The sequence below is a fragment of the Perca flavescens genome, chromosome 21, assembly GCF_004354835.1.
Source record: "Perca flavescens isolate YP-PL-M2 chromosome 21, PFLA_1.0, whole genome shotgun sequence".
NCBI lineage: Eukaryota > Metazoa > Chordata > Actinopteri > Perciformes > Percidae > Perca > Perca flavescens.
The window spans coordinates 690,607-711,464 of record NC_041351.1 but is presented as its reverse complement, the minus strand read 5'-3'; the positions used below and the strand labels follow the sequence as shown (position 1 = coordinate 711,464).

The 20,858-nt window shown below is 40.2% G+C and overlaps 2 protein-coding genes across 2 annotated transcripts; both read left to right on the top strand.

The window, feature by feature from the left end:
- The first annotated feature begins 4,215 nt into the window (after window positions 1-4,215).
- LOC114548299 (microfibril-associated glycoprotein 4-like) lies at window positions 4,216-7,939 on the top strand. The gene is made up of 6 exons (XM_028568153.1): window positions 4,216-4,300; window positions 4,476-4,631; window positions 5,386-5,421; window positions 5,543-5,639; window positions 5,711-5,878; window positions 7,222-7,939. Exons 1-6 carry the CDS (start codon window positions 4,295-4,297, stop codon window positions 7,473-7,475), a joined length of 717 nt encoding a protein of 238 aa, XP_028423954.1. The 5' UTR covers window positions 4,216-4,294; the 3' UTR covers window positions 7,476-7,939.
- A 3,243-nt stretch (window positions 7,940-11,182) lies between these two features.
- LOC114548500 (microfibril-associated glycoprotein 4-like) lies at window positions 11,183-18,445 on the top strand. Its single transcript, XM_028568478.1, has 6 exons — window positions 11,183-11,218; window positions 13,113-13,265; window positions 15,915-15,953; window positions 16,095-16,191; window positions 16,263-16,430; window positions 18,192-18,445. Exons 1-6 carry the CDS (start codon window positions 11,183-11,185, stop codon window positions 18,443-18,445), a joined length of 747 nt encoding a protein of 248 aa, XP_028424279.1.
- Window positions 18,446-20,858: the final 2,413 nt, after the last annotated feature.

The following is a 20,858-nucleotide window of genomic DNA, read 5'->3' as shown; positions in this document are numbered from 1 at the left end:
CATAAATATGCAGACTTTAGCTGATTATGCGTTGAATTATGCGATTGCATAGTCGTGTTTTTCTGGAGGGACTGATTAAAGAACAAACTGAACTGTGAATACAGAATGAGGAGAAACACACTAAGTTACTCTATAGTGTGTAGAACTGCAAAGTATCAGACCCAGGCACCCGAGTCAGAAGAGCAGCCATCCGTAATGACACGTCTCCATTAACGTTACCGGTGTTCGTGCCTAAAATCTCCTCCATGCCGAATTTCTCCCCCCCCCTTTGTATTTAGCTGTCTTTACAGTGACATTTACCCGACAAAAGGGGGTGTAGGCACCAAAACAACTAGTTAAGATTACAGAAAAGTGAAGGGGTAGATCATTAAGGGCAGCTGGGAAATTTTCAGCACAACATCAGAGTCCTCGCCGTCCCGGAGAGTCCCTGAGCCATCCCCACCCTCCTCTCAACCTCGTTGAGTAACGTTACAACAAGCCCCGTCCACCCCGCTGTTGAAAACATCCAAAAGGTGACACTGACGTGAAATATATTGTGATAGTGTTTTAGCTGTTAGCTCTAGATGTTAGCTTGCTGGCTACAAATCAAATCAAGAAGGTAGTAGGGAGTAGTTAATACCTTTCCATTGGTACCAACTTACTCCAACATTAGAGAGAGTGCTGTCAGCCCCCCAACGATAAACACTGTTTGGATTTGTATCGTAACAGCTTTTGTACCAGAACGCCCCCAGGTATAATCTAACACACACACACACAGACACACCCATACCGGATTAATTGATTAATCATAGCAGCTCTATAAGAGTGTTTCTCCTCATTCTGGATTAACACAAACACATACACACACAATGCTGTGCCTGAACGCATTCATTGAACAATAGTTCATGAACTCGTTCATATTTTGGGTGAACATAAACTGAACATACTGTATTACTGCCTGATGAACGTTACTGTGAACTCCTTCATTCTGGTGTCTGTGAATGGCACGCTCTCTCAGTTTAACTTCGTCCAATAGGGTGCTAGATTTCTATAGAGCCTTCCAGACCAAAACCAGGGCTAAAACACACAGTAAACAGGCCTTCATATGTAGCAGAAAAAACACCCAATCTGGCAACACCAGCCACCAGTGTCTCACCGCCCCATGGGTCATCCAAACACAAAGCAGCGTGGAGGCTTCATATGATCATTTAAACAAGTTTTATGACGAGGTCGGTGAGGATGGAAAAATCTGATATTTCTGTGCAATCTTTGCCCGCCTGCTTTCAAAAAGAAAATCTGCACTTCAATCCCATCCACAGCAAACCTGAAATGGCACGTTGAACTGGTTGGATATGAACATGAAATCTGACGCATAGTTTCATTGTTAGAACTGATAAAATAATTGCCGTCTGTGGTTCTATATGGGCTGTGGCAATCATTTTGAAAAATAATAGCTCGTAGCAACATATGGAAAAAAAGAACTATGAACTAGTTCATTTTTGGAACTGTGAACTTAGTTCAACATGTTGAAGTATGAACTATGAACTGAACTAGTTCATTTTAAAATGTGTAAACTGAATTTTGAACTAGTTCATGTAGAAAGTGAACTTTCCCAACACTGCACACACACACGCACAGACTGACTAGCACCGTTTGATATGCTAGCTAACATTAGCTAAAATTAGCTCGTGGTAGCTTAAACTGCGGTTACATTTTTGTAGTATGCTGTCCGGGACTACAAATACAATAATCTATCCGCTTGTTCAGGTACACAAAGTAGTTTTTACCCCCAGGTAGTAAGGCTACTGAATGATAGTAGGAAGGATGGCTGAGGTTGAGCTTAGTTACTATGTTTACTGTGCTTGATGTTTTTAAATGTTATTCATGTTATTTATGATTGTTACTTATTGACTGGTGCTGAGAGAGTGCAAAGGCACATTGTATTTCATTGCTGTGGTACTCTGTACTAATATGGATATGACAATAAACTTGAACTGAACTGTTCTTAACCGTGTGAAGCAGCAGCTGCTCAGCGCTGTGTGCATGAGACTACACACACACAGACGTTATTTTTTATCAGTCACCCCCGACCTGACCTGAACTATAGCAGCTACATGACAAAGTCCTTTTAGGCAAGTCATACCACTCGGCCACCATCTTGGCAACGCCTCCGGGCAGCTATTTCGGACTAACAAGACCAGGCTCCTCTCTAAATGAATGGGCAGAGAGTCAGAACTGCACTTTCACTGGTCATCGGGACATAAAAACTACATGTATAGAAACAGCAGTAGAATATGATAAAAATCGCTGAAAAAGTTTGATGACTTTGCCCCAAAATAAGGTTTAAAATGCCTTTTTCCCCACAGGTTATACTGTTACTACGCATGCGCAAGGGTTCACGACACCAACTTCATTTACGTCTCTATCCAGAATTTTTGGTGTTGTGCCCATAGATATATATAAAGCCTTAAGGCTTTATATATATCTATGGTTGTGCCAAGCCAGAGACAATTTAAGGACTTTGGCCAAGCACTTAAACAAATGTTCAATGTCATTTGTTTTATCAGTGTACAGTACAATATTTTGAATTATTATCTTTCTTGTGTCTAGGTTGTTCTTCTTGTGTCTCAAAACTTTTTCTTGTTGTTTTAACAGTGGAACCAGACGATTAATGCTAGCTTAACGTTAAAAAGCAGATGATTGATAACTGATGCATACACGCCATCTTTGCCGTTACGGGTTTTCCTTATATAGTTGTATTGAGGATTCGTGGCATGTCTCTTCTAAATATTAGATAAAAAATTAGCTGACCTTAACCATCATTTATGTTTGTGATCACACTTTAAATGCTGTTTTTACATCCTTTAAACATTCACACACTAGTAAGGCTGCGACGTATGATTATCTTCATGGTGAATAATGTGTGGATTATTTTCTAGATGAATGGATTAGTTGTACAAAATATTCACATTTAAAAAGCTGACAAAGAAGTTTCACTGTTTTTAAATGAATCAAACTGATTAATTGATTAATCATTGCAGCTCTACACACTATAAGTTTGTTTATCCTCATTCTGTATTCACACACACAAAACACACACACACACACACACACACACAGCCTCACACACACACACACACACACACACACACACACACACACACACACACACACACACACACACACACACACACATATACACACACACACAGACACACACACACACACACACACACACACACATCATCATCAAACAGATTCATTTCTCCTACTATTATTACTATTATTTCTCCTCATTCTGTATTACAGTTTTCTTTTACTCATTTTTCATTTTGGTTGACGTTATTTTGTGTAATATTTTCAATATTTCAGTTTTCAGCCACAGTTTGAAAATAAGAATCAATGGAATCAATAAAATTTGCATCAAAGCATTTCTGATTCTGGATCCAATTCTTTGCAAGAAGGCAAATTTGACAACAAATGGTCATGAAAGCTACGTCCAGTAATAGGCTACACTGACAAGCAATGGTGCACTGATTCACACTGAGTGCTGTATTTAGTATTTTGTTGTACAATGTGTAATGGTTGATTGGAAGAGCTTATATAGAATATGTTACTCAGATTGAGTAATGTAACGGAACATGTTTTACATTTTTGGGCCTCCAAATTATTCGAACATATAATTAGCAAATTTAAATCCCTCCTGATGATAGGTTTACTGGCCTATAACTAAGGTTGTCACTAAGGTAGCCATCCACAGATACAGTTCATCCTGAGGATTTACTGTGCCACATGTATGTTTAACATTAAATGATTATTTATAAAATCATGCCAACAATTATTATTTTAATAGCTTACTATTCTATGCAAAAAAAGGTATTTATAAAGGCTTTATGCCGCCCTACACGTTATTGTATGCCCAGTTTAATATGCATCTTCCTTGTATACGATATATGTAGTAGGGTTCCTGCTCTGTCTCTGTTTCAGTTAAGGGGTCCTTGGGTTAAAAAACGTTGAAGACCTCTGCTTTACTCTAAAGTACAAAGTTGTCTCTTTGGTCCTTTAATGGAGGTGAGTCCCCAAAAACTGCTGGCGTGTCAGATTTGGGTTCCAACATTGTGTAACCAATGGCAGACACACACACACACACTCAAGGACAGGTTTTATCAGTGTGAAACAGCAGCTGCTCAGTAACTTATTAATCTTAACAGTATAAATAAGTGTGAGAGAGACACCAGAGACATCAGAGACATCAGAGCGTCGAGACAACCTGACATCAGGATCTTCATCAGATCACTTCTGCTGAAATCTGACCATGAAGGTAAGTTTACAACTTTATATATCTGATAGTTTGGCAAACAAATATTATTTATTTATGGCCACAAACTGTGGACAGGGGAAGCAAAAGTCTTCAGCTTGCTTTACAGAGTATTCTAGCTGTGCATCAGAGCGATACCAACTGAATGAACTAAATGAAAACATCTCTTCTGTTCCAGCTGGTATCAGTCGTCCTCCTCCTGCTGGCTCCACTGTTGGTCAGCTGTCAGCCGCCCGTTATGCCGGTGGACTGCAGTGACATTTATAATAATGACAACAGCCGACCCAGTGGAGTGTACACCATCTATCCCAAAGGACCCCCTTCTGTTGTCCAGGTACACTTCATCCTCTCTAGGTGGCAGGTTGACCTTCAGATCAGGGCTTGGTATCACTTATGATTTCACAAAAAAATAAATAATTGAATTTTGATTCACAAGGTCCTGATTCAGTTACATTTCTGATTTGATATCAGTCAGGTTTGGGAAATGTCTGTCAAAATATCAGTTTATCTTTCATATAAAAGAGATTCTCAAAGAACTTCTGCTGTAAATTGTGAAAGCAAGAAGCAATGCTCGCCTATGTTTTTATAATGCATCAAGTTAATGTTGCATCAGGTTAATGTTTAATTTAATACCCCAAAACTGAACTAAACAGGACTATCAACAGGAGCTAGACTCTCAGCACAGTGGTCACAGAGCTTCATCACGGGGCCCCCTGCTACCAAGTGATTTGTTAAAAAATTCTAACATAGCTAGAAATCCATGTTGTAATGTGTCACTTGTTGAGCCAAGTTAGCCTATGTCCAATAAAGCACAAAGAAAAGCCACATTGTCAGATACATTTGTATTAAAGAACAAAGAAAACAGCTTTCCAGTCAAGTTTAAATGTTTCAGTACCAAAGAGCGCGGAGATCGACAGCGTTGGTGCTGAACAGGCCAATAGTTACTGCTAAATAAATAAATATAGGATATGTTGTCTCCTATGTGTTAATTCTGGTTGGGCGGGCCAAGTAGTAGAACTGATTTAAGTACATTTGGATACAGTTTTAGTTAAAGGATCACATTAACTAATACCTGTGTTTGTGTGTAGGTGTACTGTGAAATGGATGGTGGAGGAGGGTGGACGGTGAGTATTTTAACTGAAGTCAACACTTCCTGTAGTTCCTTCACAATAAATCACATTCTAGTAAAATCATTGTTGTCTGGAAACATGAGCTGTCAGATATCCCCCATCCCGCCCCCCCCAGGTGTTCCAGAGGAGGATGGACGGCACGGTGAACTTCTACAGGGACTGGAATGAATATTATAACGGTTTTGGTAACCCTTCTGGAGAATACTGGCTCGGTGAGAAATGAAACCAAACTAACAGTCATGACTTCATGAAACTGTTTCTAAATGTTTATGTTTGTTTTCAGGTCTCGAGGCTCTCATGGTCCTGACTCAGGTAAAAAAGTCTGAGCTGCTGGTCGACATGGAGGACTTCGAAGGACACAAAGCATCCGCTCGTTACTCCTCGTTCCTCGTCGACCCAGCGTACTTCAGCTACAAACTGCATGTTTCTGGATTCAGTGATGGAGGAGCAGGTGAGGTTTCCACATTAAGGACCAGAATTTCAGCCATTATTGTTGTGGAGTGTGACATTGGTTCATGCTCCAACCTTGTCCCTAAACAACTAAACAAAGAGTTAAATGAGATTCTGAGAAATCAAATCAGTCCTCTGTTTACATTTCATAAATCACATGGTTTCATATTTTTATTAGTACTGTCAGTTAAACGCATTAATAACAGCGTTAACGCAAACCCATTTTAACGGCGTAAATTCTTTGTTATCGAGAGATTAATGTTCTTTTTGGCCTAGCAAACTTTGTAGTTTTTTTCACATTCTGTTGCAACAACTAGTAACGTTAGAAAAACTACAACACCACACCGGATCTAGCTAGACCGGAAACACAACAACAGGCACGCCGCACACACTGGTTTGGACTCGCGAGCCGGCCAAAGAGTAGCAGGCTGATGTTACGTTTTGAGGGGATGGCGAGCACGAGATGCCGAAATGGACACCAATAAGATTCTGAATGGAAAGTTTACTTTAAAAAGTTGCTAAATGGTTCCATTGACAAGACCAAAGTGATCTGTGTGTGTTTTGTTGTGGTGAACTGAGCTATCATCGCAGCATGTCCAGTCTGAAATACCACTTGATGACCTGAGCACACAGCTGATGGCCAAAGCATACAAAGCAAGCCGATCCACTTTTCCATGTTGATAAGAGCATTAAAATGAGTAAAAATAATGGGACAAAAAGAAATCAAGGGACATTTAGAATAGATAAAAATGTGTGATTAATTGCGAGTTGACTATGACATTAATGCAATTAATCGTGATTAAATATTTTAATCGTTTGATGGCACTAATTTTTATATAATTCTGTTTTAATTAAGAAATTTAAGAGCAAACAAACATTGTCAATGATTTGAGTTTTTATCAGGTTTAGTGTTGGGTACCGTATCCTGAACTTTTTATGGTACCGACCGAGTTTATTTGTGCTTTATTTGAATAGGGACAGATAAAAAAAACATAGATTATTACATAAAGAACAATCCGATGCCTGTATCACAGTGTTTATAGCCATGGCTAATTCGCAACACCTGTCCCTTACCGATTCATGTTAAATCAAATGGTGCCAAATTTCTGTACCTGAAAGCGCGTGAGCTCAACCTTGTCCATCCTCTCTGCATGTTGACAGAGAGCAGGGCTCAGCGCTGATACACACTTCTGCAGAGTTGAGGTTCAGAAGGACGAAAATACGACTCTTTGTTCAAGTCATGGGGAGTCATGTCAATGCCAATAATAGGTTTTAGGGATGGGAGAGGGAAGGGTTTATTTTGTGTGGAGAAATGTTTTTAATAAATAAAATGTGTTTCTGTAGGAGACTCCCTGAGTTATCACAACGGAGTATCGTTCTCCACCTTCGACCAAGACCTGGACCGCTGGAATGGGAACTGTGCCAAATCACACCTGGGGGGGTTCTGGTACAGAGACTGTCACAATACAAATCCAAACGGTGTTTATCGTCGGGGGGCTGACAACACTCTCGATGCTGTAGGAGTGGAATGGGCCACTTGGAAAGGTCGTAACTACTCCCTGAAGGCCATCAGCATGAAGATCCGTCCTGTGCAGTAGTTCTCCAGGACCAACGTACAGCAGAATATCAGCTCATCTCTTCTGATTTCTTTCTCTTTCTCTCATTAAGCATTTAATCTCACAACAGGTCTTATTTTCCTGAAATTGGGCACCAGCACAAGAAAACCAACTGATGTCTGTAAATCTTGTTACCGTCTGTGATGGTTTAAATCAGTCGCAGCTCGCTGCAACGTGGAAGAAAAGTCAGATGTGTCTCCAGTTGGGCGGCTGCAGCAGGAAAGTAGGGCCCATAATCTTTAAATGGAAACACATATATAGTCTGATCAGGTGTTAATCACTGCATCAACTGATAACACAAGTCTAAAAGAGAGACAGAAGTTATACAATGAAAAGATCTTTGTAGTTCAGGACAACCAGTTGATGTTTGGTGGAGGTTTAAACTCTAATGTGAATCTTTATCTGCTGGACGGTGACAATAAATAAGAAGCTGAGCATTAAGATGATCTGATGTCTTCACTTTGTCTTCTATGGAGGATGCTTTTTATTCATATTTAAAATTAGCAGCCATACTTGTCACGTAGGGGCCCTGTTCATGTTGCACAGACATTTTAATTGCATTTTGTGTCTGTTAAGAGGAACAAAGGCACTCTTTATAAGATGCCCTCACAACTGCCCTTTTAGCTAACATGGAGCTCTGGCCATTAGCTGCAGCAACTACAGTTTGCTAGCACCTATTTTGTTCATTTTTTTCTCTATCGAGAGTACTCGCCTATTTATAGCGATCAAGATTCATGTAAAAATTGGCACGGGGTTCTCCTTTAAACTGCCTATATAACTGTAAAAAATACTAAAAATAAATTTTTTGAGATGGTGAATTGAAGAGTTTGGTGCTGAAGCTTTTAAGTTGAAATTAAGGAACGGAAGTGATTTTTCTTTAGGCTTTTATTTTGGATCAAATAAACAGAATTTATTATATTACATTTAATTTAATTATTATTATGTATATTTATGATATTTAACGGAAACTTTTCTGGCCTTTGAAACTAAATAAAGTCAAACTGATGCTTTATAACAATCTCATACACACTTAAAATACCACAACAACTATCTTTTTGTGTTAATATTTGTATTTTGTAATTACAAGTTGTACTTTTATGATAACTTACCATCTTTTGGAGTTAGCCAACTAGCTGCTGGGGGGGAGGTACCTTTCTTGCAATTGTGCTTGCATTTTCTAAATGCTCCCTCTGTTTTTTAATTATTACTGTGCATTTCTTGTTCCTTTTTTTCTTTTTTTTCTTCTTGTGTCCTGTTTTGTTTTCTCCTCATTACATGGTCTTGTATCATACCCTTACCCATCTGCCCCTCTTATTACCATTAGATTGGGCATCCTATGGTGGTAGCTAAAGGTTCTTTAAAGGGGTGATAGAATGGTTGTACAGGGTATTTCACACTGTTCCTTAAGGTCTTATAACAGGGTATGTAACATTGGTTGGGCTAACAATGGCCTGAGTGCTGTTTAATGCTCCCTAATGCTACCCTGTTAAATAGGCCTGAGTGAAACAAGAGCTTTTCTGCCTTATATGGTCTGCTCATGAATATTTAGATAAGCTGTGCGCTGATTGGTTGAGCAAACCACATACACATACATTGGAGACGAGACAGACGTGTCGGACTTCAGGAGCTCCACACAGTCTGATGAGACAGCAGCAGCCTGCTGCGCTCCATACCCAGGGCAAAGTCACCGTTTCTGGGTTACTGGACTACCGGGGCTCGCGGAGCTCCACGGCCGGCTGCCGACTACCGGCATAACTATAGTATATTTACAATTTGAACTTCGTCACAGCACTTATATCACAGCTACCCTAAAGGTCTTACAAAGCTAACACTTTGATCCGATTTCAATTCAATGCATTTTTTTGAATTTCAGGGGTCTCATTAGGAGGAGCAGCTAGCTAGCTATGTGTCCCATTCAATCCTATGGGAAAAGATCGCGGCTAGCTAGATACACTTTCGGCATAACTATAGTATATTTACACTTTGAATTTCATCACTGCACTTATATCACAGCTACCCTAAGTTCTTAAGGCAGTTACACACCAACCAGATGGCCGACCGTCGGCAGAAAAGCCACTTGGACTGATCAGTTCCCCCGAGTTGGACCAAAAAGTGCCTCGGAACACACTGAAGGCATGAGACGTAATACGTCTTCATAACAGCAGGCGGCGCTAATCTGTACTTGTTGCAGCTGATTGGACGAACGCGTCATGTGGGTTTGTTTTCTCCATAAATTCAAAGCCAGACTGTCATAGCGTCTCGTTCAGAATACCATCTCATATTGGACTAAAATAGTTAATTGAAACATGTTTCTGAAAACATTTTAAGCGAGAAATAGGCCGTGCAGTTGCTGAATCTGTCTTCGTTTCAGCTAAAAAATCTTCATCAGATTTTGAGAGACTCTAGTCACACTCATTCTGCTCGCCATTTCTGGGTGAGTCCTGACTGCCCTGCCTCTGACTGAAAAATGAAGGCCGACAGCCCCTCCTATGGACGACGGCACGGAACACAACGAACAGACTCGAGTCACTGACCTTGCCAGACTGTCCAACGGCCAATTACTGGGTTAGTGTGTCAGCGCCATTACAAAGCTAACACTTTTGTCTGATTTCAATTTAACGCTAATGGGTCTCATTAGGAGGAGCAGCTATCTAACTATGTGTCCCATTCAATCCTATGGAAAAAGATTGCGGCTAGCTAGCTACACGTTCGGCATAACTATAGTATATTTACACTTTGAATTTTGTCACAGCACTTATATCACAGCTACCCTAAGGTCTTTCAAAGCTAACACTTTTGTCCGATTGCAATTTAATGCATTTATGTGAATTTGAGGGGTCTCGTTAGCAGGAGGCTAGCTAGCTCTCATTGATAGAGCTCCATCCAGCTCACTGCGGGCTCCATCAATGAGACTCGCGGACTAAACAGGCGTTTATTTCCCAGATTGTTTGTTTAAATAACTCAACGCACATATCCATTATAAGATTAAGTGGAACCTGTGGTAAGAGATTGCGGGCGTAACAAGCTCGCTGACAACGCTCTCCGTCACACACACCGGCCTTTTAGCAGGAAGAGGGGAGGGAGAGCAGAGAGCTGCAGGCCCTGGAGCTCCGTCAGGGCCTCGGCATTTGTGAGTCCAGTAACCCAGAAACGGTGACTTTGAGCAGGTATGGAGCACCGCAGGCTGCTGGTCGTGACTGGCACCGGGCGCTGTTACGTTAGCCTGCTGAGCTCCTGAACTCTGACACACAGTCAGACAAAATTTGCAATTAGCCATCAATTTTCGTAAAACAGCACATATTTGACCTCTACAGTACCTGCCCTCATATCGCCTACTGCATAAAACTCTTTACTGCAGAGATCTTTAACAGGGGGTCTGGGACCCCTAGGGGGTCCTCAGAGTCATTGCAAGGGGCCCTCCAAATTATTCAAGCATATAATTAGCAAATATAAATCCCCACTGATGATAGGCTTACTGGCCTATAGCTAAGGTAGTCACTAAGGTAGCCATCCACAGATACAGTTCATCCTGAGGATTCACTGTGACACATGAATGTTTAACATTAAAAGATTATTTATAAAATCATGCCAACAATTATTATTTTATATTAATCATGTAGCTGCTATAGTTCAGTTCAGGGGGATGGAGGGACTGATAAAAAAATAAAAGTCTGTGTGTGTGTAGTCTAATGTACACAGCGCTGAGCAGCTGCTGCTTCACACGGGTAAGAACAGTGTGTGTGTGTGGGTGTGTTTGTGCATGAGTGTGTATGTGTACGTGTGTTTGCATGTGTGTGTGTGTGTGTGTGTGTGTGTGTGTGTGTGAGAGAGAGTCTGTATGTGTGTTTGCATGTGTGTGTGTGTGAGTGTGTGTTATCAGTCCCTCCCTCCCCCTGACCTGACCTGAACTATAGCAGCTACATGATTAATATTAATCTAATGCTAACCTTAACCATCATTTATGTTTATGATCACACTTTAAATGCTGTTTTTACATCCTTTAAACATTCACACACTAGTAAGGCTGCGACGTATGATTATCTTCACAGTGAATAATGTGTGGATTATTTTCTAGATGAATGGATTAGTTGTAGAAAATATTCACATGTAACAAGTTGACATCAAAAACGTTTCATTGTTTTTAAATGAATCAAACTGATTAATTGTTTAATCCTTGCAGCTCTACACACTATAAGTGTGTTTCTCCTCATTCTGTATTCACACACATACACACACAGACTCACACACACACACATATACAGACACACACATGCAAACACACATACACACACACACACACACATACACACAAACACAATCACACACACACACACACACACACACACACACACACACACACACACACACACACACACACACACATCATCATCATCATTATCAAACGGATTAATTTCTTCTACTATTATTACTGTTATTTCTCCTCATTCTGTATTACAGTTTTTCTTGTACTCTAATATATTTTATTTTGGTTTACATTTATTTTGTGTAATATTTACAATGTTTTCAGCCACAGTTTGAAAATAAGAATCAATGGAATCAATAAAATTTGCATCAAAGCATTTCTGATTCTGGATCCAATTCTTTGCAAGAAGGCAAATTTGACAACAAATGGCTCTGGTATGAAAGCTATGTCCAGTAATAGGCTACACTGCACTGATTCACACTGAGTGCTGTATTTAGTATTTTGTTGTACACTGGGTAATGGTTGATTGGAAGAGCTCATACAGTATGTAACGGAATATGTTTTACATTTTTGAGCCTCCAAATTATTCGAACATATAAATAGCAAATATAAATCCCTCCTGATGATAGGTTTACTGGCCTATAGCTAAGGTAGTCACTAAGGTAGCCATCCACAGATACAGTTCATCCTGAGGATTAACTGTGCCACATGTATGTTTTAACATTAAAAGAGTATTATTATTATTTTAAAATGATTACAACAATTATTATTTTTAATAACTTACTATTCTATGCAAAAAAAGATATTTATAAAGGCTTTGTGCCGCCTTAAATGTTATTGTATGCCCAGTTTAATATGCATCTTCCTTGTATACAATATATGTAGTAGGAGGTCCCTGCTCTGTCTCTGTTTCAGTTAAGGGGTCCTTGGTTTGAAAAACGTTGAAGACCCCTGCTTTACTCTAAAGTACAAAGTTATCTCTTTGGTCCTTTAATGGAGGTGAGTCCCCAAAAACTGCTGGCGTGTCAGATTTGGGTTCCAACATTGTGTAACCAATGGCAGACACACACTCAAGGACATGTTTTATCGGTGTGAAACAGCAGCTGCTCACTAACTTATTAATCTTAACAGTATAAATAAGTGAGAGAGAGACACCAGAGACATCAGAGACATCAGGGTGTTGAGACACACTGACATCAGGATCTTCATCAGATCACTTCTGCTGAAATCTGATCATGAAGGCAAGTTTACAACTTTATACATCTGATAGTTTGGCAAACAAATATTATTTATTTATGGCCACAAATTGTGGACAGGGGAAGCAAAACTCTTCAGCTTGCTTTACAGAGTATTCTAGCTGGTCATAAGAATGGTACCATCTGAATAAATAAATGAAAACATCTCTTCTGTTCCAGCTGGTTTCAGTCGTCCTCCTCCTGCTGGCTCCACTGTTGGTCAGCTGCCAGCTGTATATGCCGACGGACTGCAGTGTAATTTATGATTATGACAACAGCCTTCCCAGTGGAGTGTACACCATCTATCCCGCCGGACCCCCTTCTGCTGTCCAGGTACACCTCATCCCCTCTGGGACACAGGTTGATCTTTAGATCAGGTCTTGGTATCGCTTATGATTTCATAATAAAACATTTAAAAAAATTAAATTTTGATTCACAAGGTCCTGATTCAGTTACATTTCTGATTTGATATCAGTCAGGTTTGGGAAATTTTTGTCACAATACCTGTTTATCTTTGATATAAAAGAGATTCTCAGAACTTCTGCTGTAAATTGTGAAAGCAAGAAGCAACCCTTGCCTATGTTTTTATAATGCACCAGGTTAATGTTTAAAGGTGCAATATGTAATATTGTGTGTAATACTGGCAGCTAGCGGTTAAAATAGTTACTGCACTACCAATTCAAAAATACTGGTCTCCCCCCCCCTCCTGCCCAGACCAAGTTCCGGAGGTTGCCCTGCCCAGACAACAAGTTCTGGGGGTTGCCAGGCTGAGACATTAGCATCCACAGCACAATGAGTAGCTGTTACGCTTTAGTCTCACATAGCCAGACATTACTCCACAGCACAGCGGAGTAGCTAACGTTAGATGCTAGTCTCACATAGCCAGACATTACTCCACAGCACAGCGGAGTAGCAAATGGTAGATGCTAGTCTCACATAGCCAGACATTACTCCACAGCACAGTGGAGTAGCTAACGTTAGATGCTAGTCTCACATAGCCAGACATTACTCCACAGCACAGCGGAGTAGCTAACGTTAGATGCTGGCTATATTGACAGTCATAAAAGCCCGTCCTCACGTGGAGCTCTGTAACCAACTGACAGACACACTTTTTTGGCTTAAAATGACAGTATGAACCGCTAAAAACACAACAACCTCACTGTCCTCTCCACACACCAGTCAGGCACACTTCCTTGGCTTAGAATTACAATACGAAACGCTAAAAATACCACTACCTTGCCGACGGAACACACTTCATTGGCTTAGAATTACGGCAACAATCGCTAAACACACTGCAAACTCACAGTCCTCTCTTTCCGATTTACAGCCCCCCTCTCGTGGCTTAAAATAACTGCCCGTTGTCGGCTCCAGCCGCTGAACTACACGTTGTAAACAGCCATGGGCTGCATGCCTGGTCCTCCCGGTAACGTTAACAGTTAGCAGGGTTAGCATGGCGGCGTTAGCCAGGACCAGTCGGGATCACTTTACTGGCTATGTCTCAATTGTTTTTGCGAGTAACCAACTCGGTTACTCTAGCTATATAATTCAATGTGAGTACACAAATGTTGAAATGACAAAAAATGTCCATCCCTAGTAGCTGTGATAAATTAGCGTGGAGCTAATGCTTACCTGTTCAGGAGAAAATAAGCCAACTCTGCGTCCTTTTGGGATCTAAGCTGTCTCCATCTTTCAAATACATCTCCAATATTTACCAGGGGGTTGTTACGTCTCTGGTCACGCAACTGTTAGAAACATGCTGTTTTCTTTTTTTATGTCATGTAGACATTGCTGCTTTCATGGCTTTACTACCGTTACAGCTGTAGCGAGCTGGGTTTACATGTTTACAGGTATATATCTGGCAACCCGGCCTGGCTGTCAAACTGGGCCGTTGATAACAACACACACACACACACACACACACACAGATCAAAACATAAACATAAATCACGTCACGGAATGTAAATTTCAAAAAGAAAAATACTGAAATTAGCATTGTTGTCAGAAAAGATAGTATTTCAGTTTAACATGTTTCCTTAATATCTGATGAGGCATTGCTGTCATTTTTGGATTTATTACAGTACAAATATTACATATTGGACCTTTAATATATGACCCCCGAAAAAGTCAACAGGAGCTAGACTCTCAGCACAGTGGGGACAGAGCATCATTACGGGGGCCCCCTACTACCAAGTGATGTGTTCTAAAATTCTAAAATAGCTCTAAATCCATGTTGTAATGCACGTGCCATTTTGGCCAGACTAGTTGTGCACCACACCAAAAAAAATCAGGAAACATTTTTTTCATACTGTAATTAATTTGACAGATTTGAGACTCAGAATTCCCCACAGAAGCAGATAGTTGTTTTAATATTCAGGCTGTGAAACAGGTTGTGGTGAGTCGGCTGGTTGGCAGCTGCTTTTAACAATGTAATGTTTGTGTTTCATGTCTTGCATAGTTCTACGATGGCTAAGAAATCTTTTTTGCCGACTTTTTTAGGGTTTTATGTCAACCAAACTGTATGGGAGAAAGCTATATGAGAAGTGCAATAATACCAAGTTAATTGACTTTTTTTGTTCAATAAAAGCATGTCAATAAACTCAACATGTCTGGCCCTTATTGTGATCGTCACTTCCAGTGTGGCCCTTAGTGAAATTGAGTTTGACACCCCTGTTGTAATGTGTCAGTTGTTATGTTAGCCATGTCCAATAAAACACAAACAAAAGCCACATTGTCAGACAATTTGTGTTAAAGAACAAAGAAAGCTTTCAAGTCAAGTTAAAATGTTTCAGCACCAATGATGAAGAGCAGCAACGTTGGTGCTGAACAGGCCAATAGTTACTGCTTAATACATAAATATAGGCTATGTCATCTCCTATGTGTTAATTCTGGTTGTGCAGGTGAATTAGTAGAACTGATTTAAGTACATTTGGATACAGTTGTAGTCAAAGTATCACATTAACTAATACCTGTGTGTGTCTGTAGGTGTACTGTGACATGGATTCAGATGGAGGACGGTGGACGGTGAGTATTTTAACTAAAGTCAAGACTTCCTGTAGTTCCTTCACAATAAATCACATTCTAGTAAAAACCTTGTTGTCTGGAAAAGTGAGCAGTCAGATATCTTGTATGTTTATTAAGTTAATCACCCATCCTGTCCCCCAGATGTTTCAGAGGAGGATGGACGGCACGGTGAACTTCTACAGGGACTGGAATAAATACGTGACTGGCTTTGGTAACCCTGCTGGAGAGTACTGGCTCGGTGAGAAATGAAACCAAACTAACAGTCATGTCTTCATGAAACTGTTTCTAAATGTTTATGTTTGTTTTCAGGTCTCCAGTCTCTCATGATCCTGACTGACATAAGAAAGTGTGAGCTGCTGGTTAACATGGAGGACTTTGAAGGACACAAAGCGTTTGCTCGTTACTCCTCATTCTTCGTTGACCGTTCATACTTCAACTACACACTGCGTGTTTCTGGATTCACTGATGGAGGAGCAGGTGAGGTTTCCACATTAAGGACCAGAATTTCAGCCATTAATATTGTGGAGTGTGACCTTGGTTCATGCTACATACTTGTCCCTAAACAAATAAAGAGTTAAACGAGTTGATGAGAAATCATCAATCAGTCATCTGTTTACATTTCATAAATCACATGGTTTCCTATTTGTATTAGGACTGTCAGTTAAACGCATTATTAACAGCATTAACCAAACCCATTTTAACGGCGTCAATTCTTTTTTATCGAGATTAACATTCTTTTTGGCCAAGCAAACTTTGTTTTTTTTGCAACAACTAGCGTTAGAAAAACTACAACACAAACAGATCTTTAAACAACAGGCCTTTTTTCCAGCCGGCCATAGGCTGATGTTTTGAGTGGATGGCAACGAAACTAATAAGATTCTGAATGGAAAGTTTACTTTTCAAAACAAATGGTTCCATTGACAAGACCAAAGGGATGTGTGTTTAGTCGTTGTGAACTGAGCTATCATCGTAGCAAATCCAGTCTGAAATACCACCTGAAACAAGCTGAGGCCCACCCCCCCCCCCCCTCCCCTTGTCAAAGCCAGGCAACAAAAGTACGAAGCAAGCCAATCTACTTTTCCATGTTGATAAGAGCATTAAAATGAAAAACAAATAATGGGACAAAAAGAAATCAAGGGACATTTCATAGATAAAAAAATGTTGACGCCACTAATTTTTATCTAATTCTGTTTTAATTAAGAAATGTAAGAGCAAACAAACATTGTCAATGATCTGAGTGTTTATCAGGTTTAGTGTTCATTCTGAACTTTATATGGACAATGATGTCTGGCTTACCGATTCACATTAAACAAACAGTACCAAATTTCTATAACTGAAAGTGTGTAAGCTCAACCTTGTCCGTCCTCTCTGCATGTTGACAGAGAGCAGGGCTCAGCGCTGATACACACATCTGCAGAGTTGAGGTTCAGACGGACGAAAATATGACTCTTTGTTCAAGTCACGGGGAGTCATGTCAATGCCGATAAAGCGGTCAAGAGTAGGGTTACCCTTTTCAAAACTCCACGCAGCAATATAATATCATGGTGAGGGGAAACGGGTCGCGGTGCGGTTAAACTTCCTCTGAGACAGACAGGCAGAACAGGGTTCTCTATGCCCTGGTGACTGACTGACAGGCTGGAGGTTGTAAGGCAACTTTATGTTTCTATATACAGGTAGCACATTTCAGTCAAAAGTTAATTAAAAAAGCTTTACATAAAACAATGACAAAACATTTAAGGTCATGAAAAATTTAAATTAAAATGGCTAAAATAGAATAAGATACAAAGAATACAGGTTACAGTGTAGTTAATAAATGAATAAATGTTTGATTTAATAGGTTGTAGGGATGGGAGAGGGAAGGGTTTATTTCGTGTGGAGTGTAAAATGTTTTTAATGAATAACAATGTTTAGAGTAAATAGGATAAATAGGTTTGGAATTATTTTACATCTGAAATGTTTATTCTATTATGGATTGAGGGTAAGGGGGAAGTACCGAAAAAAGTGTAATAGCTGACTAAATCTGTAGATTTATTGTTTTAATTAAATATATTTACCATAATATCCATTAAATATCACCAGTCCAGTGTTGTTAGTTCAATAGATGTATTATTTAGGTATACTTACTGTAGGTAGAGAAGTAGACTGTAGTATTTACTGGAGTAAATACACTCAGAAAAATATATGTATCATTTAGTTTAATCATAATGTTCTGATTATACGCTTGTTGTGTTTCTGTAGGAGACTCCCTGAGTTATCACAGCGGAATGACGTTCTCCACCTTCGACCAAGACCGGGACGGCTGGAATGGGAACTGTGCCAAATCACACCTGGGGGGGTTCTGGTACAGAGACTGTCACAATACAAATCCAAACGGCGTTTATCGTCGGGGGGCTGACAGCACTCTCGATGCTGTAGGAGTGGAATGGGCCACTTGGAAAGGTCGTAACTACTCCCTGAAGTTCATCAGCATGAAGATCCGTCCTGTGCAGTAGTTCTCCAGGACCAACGTACAGCAGAATATCAGCTCATCTCTTCTGATTTCTTTCTCTTTCTCTCATTAATTATTTAATCTCACAACTGGTCTTATTTTCCTGAAACTGGGCACCAACACAAGAAAACCAACTGATGTCTGTAAATCTTGTTACCGTCTGTGATGGTTGGATGACCAACAATTTCCTGATGTTAAACTCAGACAAAACTGAAGTTATTGTGATAGGACCAACGCACCGCCGAACTTCGTTTTCGAAAGATATAGTTACTCTGGATGGTATTACCCTGGCCTCCAGCACTGCTGTCAGAAATCTAGGAGTTATTTTTGATCAGGATATATCCTTCAACGCCCACTTAAAACAAACCTCAAGAACAGCCTTTTTCCATCTTCGTAACATTGCCAAAATTAGGAATATCCTGTCTCAAAACGATGCTGAAAAACTAGTCCATGCATTCGTTACTTCTAGACTAGATTACTGCAATTCCTTATTATCAGGTTGCCCAAATAAGTCCCTTAAGACTCTCCAACTGATCCAGAATGCTGCAGCACGTGTTCTGACGAGAACTAAGAGAAGAGATCGTATTTCTCCTGTATTAGCTTCTCTGCATTGGCTTCCAGTGACATATAGGATCAAATTTAAAATCCTCCTCCTGACTTACAAAGCTCTAAATGGTCAAGCACCATCATACTTAGAAGAGCTCATAGTACCTTATTGTCCCACTAGAGCACTGCGCTCCCAGAATGCAGGGCTACTTATGGTTCCTAGAGTCTCTGGAAGTAGACTGGGGGCCAGGGCCTTCAGCTATCAGGCTCCAGTATTGTGGAACCAGCTCCCAGTCTGGGTTGGAGGAGCAGACACCATCACCACATTTAAGAGTAAACTGAAAACCCTCCTCTTTGATAAAGCTTATAGTTAGGGAACGAGGAGTTGAAGCGTCCACTTAACCCGGCCCACTGATTCTCCTCGTAGTCATCAGTTTTATATACTGTATAATTAATAATCTAGCGAGAGTAGAGGGAGGCAGGCCAGTACAGCCCGATCCGGTTGGGGAGAGTTCTAGCCCGACCAGGCTCCTCTCTTTAACCTGCCTCTCTTAAGTTATGCTATTACAACTCTAGACTGCCGGGGAGGCTGTTCCTCCCTAAGACACACTGAGCTGCTCTCTCATCTCTACTTGTTACTTTTGTATGCATCCTGTCCAAGAAATGCTTGTTACTAATCTAGCTCTGGGGAGTTCACTCCCCGGAGTCCTTATGTTTCTTCTTCTCTTATTCTCTGCATTTCCCGGCCGCATCCTGCTGCGTCCTGCTGCACCCGCCGCACCCACCCGTGCTCTGCAGCGCCACGTTACATCCCGCAACGCCCCGCTGTGATGTTTCTGTAGTCAGGATCCGGTATAGGAGACTGCACTCATGACACGAACATGAATGTGACTGTTATCACCACTGTTCAAACCGGCCCGTCAGACACCGCCTACCAAGAGTCTGGGTCTGCCGAGGTTTCTTCCTAAAAGGGAGTTTTTTCTTGCCACTGCTAATGCTTGCTCTTGAGGGAATTACTGTATTTGTTGGGGTTTTGGAATTTATAGAGTGTGGTCTAGACCTACTCTATCTGTAAAGTGTCTCGAGATAACTTTTGTTATGATTTGATACTATAAATAAAATTGAATTGAAATTGAATTGAATTGAATTTAAATCAGTCGCAGCTCGCTGCAACGTGGAAGAAAAGTCAGATGTGTCTCCAGTTGGGCGGCTGCAGCAGGAAAGTAGGGCCCATAATCTTTAAATGGAAACACATATATAGTCTGATCAGCTGTTAATCACTGCATTAACTGATAACACGAGTCTAAAAGAGAGACAGAAGTTATACAATGAAAAGATCTTTGTAGTTCAGGACAACCAGTTGATGTTTGGTGGAGGTTTAAACTCTAATGTGAATCTTTATCTGCTGGACGGTGACAATAAATAAGAAGCTGAGCATTAAGATGATCTGATGTCTTCACTTTGTCTTTTATGGACAATATTTTTATTCATAAATAAATTAGCAACCAGAAGAGAATATGCAAAGATATCAAATTATATACTGTATATTATAATTAAAGATCGAAAAGCAAAGTTAAAATGATAATTTGAAAAAGTTAAATTACAATAAAATAGGGAGAAATTTGAAATAAAAAAACCTTTAAACTAAATTTAGTGTTAGTTTTTTATTTTAAATTCAATATTTGTAGTTTTATGGCCACAGAAAAACAAACACAACTTAGGCTATATTTGACCATCAACATAATGAATAATATCAAACCCGAGGTCTTTCTGTCTGGACTTTCTAATGGAAGATGGACTCATGATGGGTCTGAAATCAGTTACAACTCTTGCTTGTCTCGTATCAGCTAAACAAAAAGCAACAGATGGAG

Bases quoted from the DNA above. Each gene is read 5' to 3' on its own strand.
- LOC114548299 (XM_028568153.1), top strand. The intron at 4,632-5,385 runs GTACACTTCATC...GTTTGTGTGTAG, and splicing joins GACCCCCTTCTGTTGTCCAG to GTGTACTGTGAAATGGATGG. The intron at 5,422-5,542 runs GTGAGTATTTTA...CGCCCCCCCCAG, and splicing joins ATGGTGGAGGAGGGTGGACG to GTGTTCCAGAGGAGGATGGA.
- LOC114548500 (XM_028568478.1), top strand. From the start codon at position 11,183: ATGTACACAGCGCTGAGCAGCTGCTGCTTCACACGG. The intron at 11,219-13,112 runs GTAAGAACAGTG...CTTCTGTTCCAG, and splicing joins GCAGCTGCTGCTTCACACGG to CTGGTTTCAGTCGTCCTCCT. The intron at 16,431-18,191 runs GTGAGGTTTCCA...GTGTTTCTGTAG, and splicing joins ATTCACTGATGGAGGAGCAG to GAGACTCCCTGAGTTATCAC.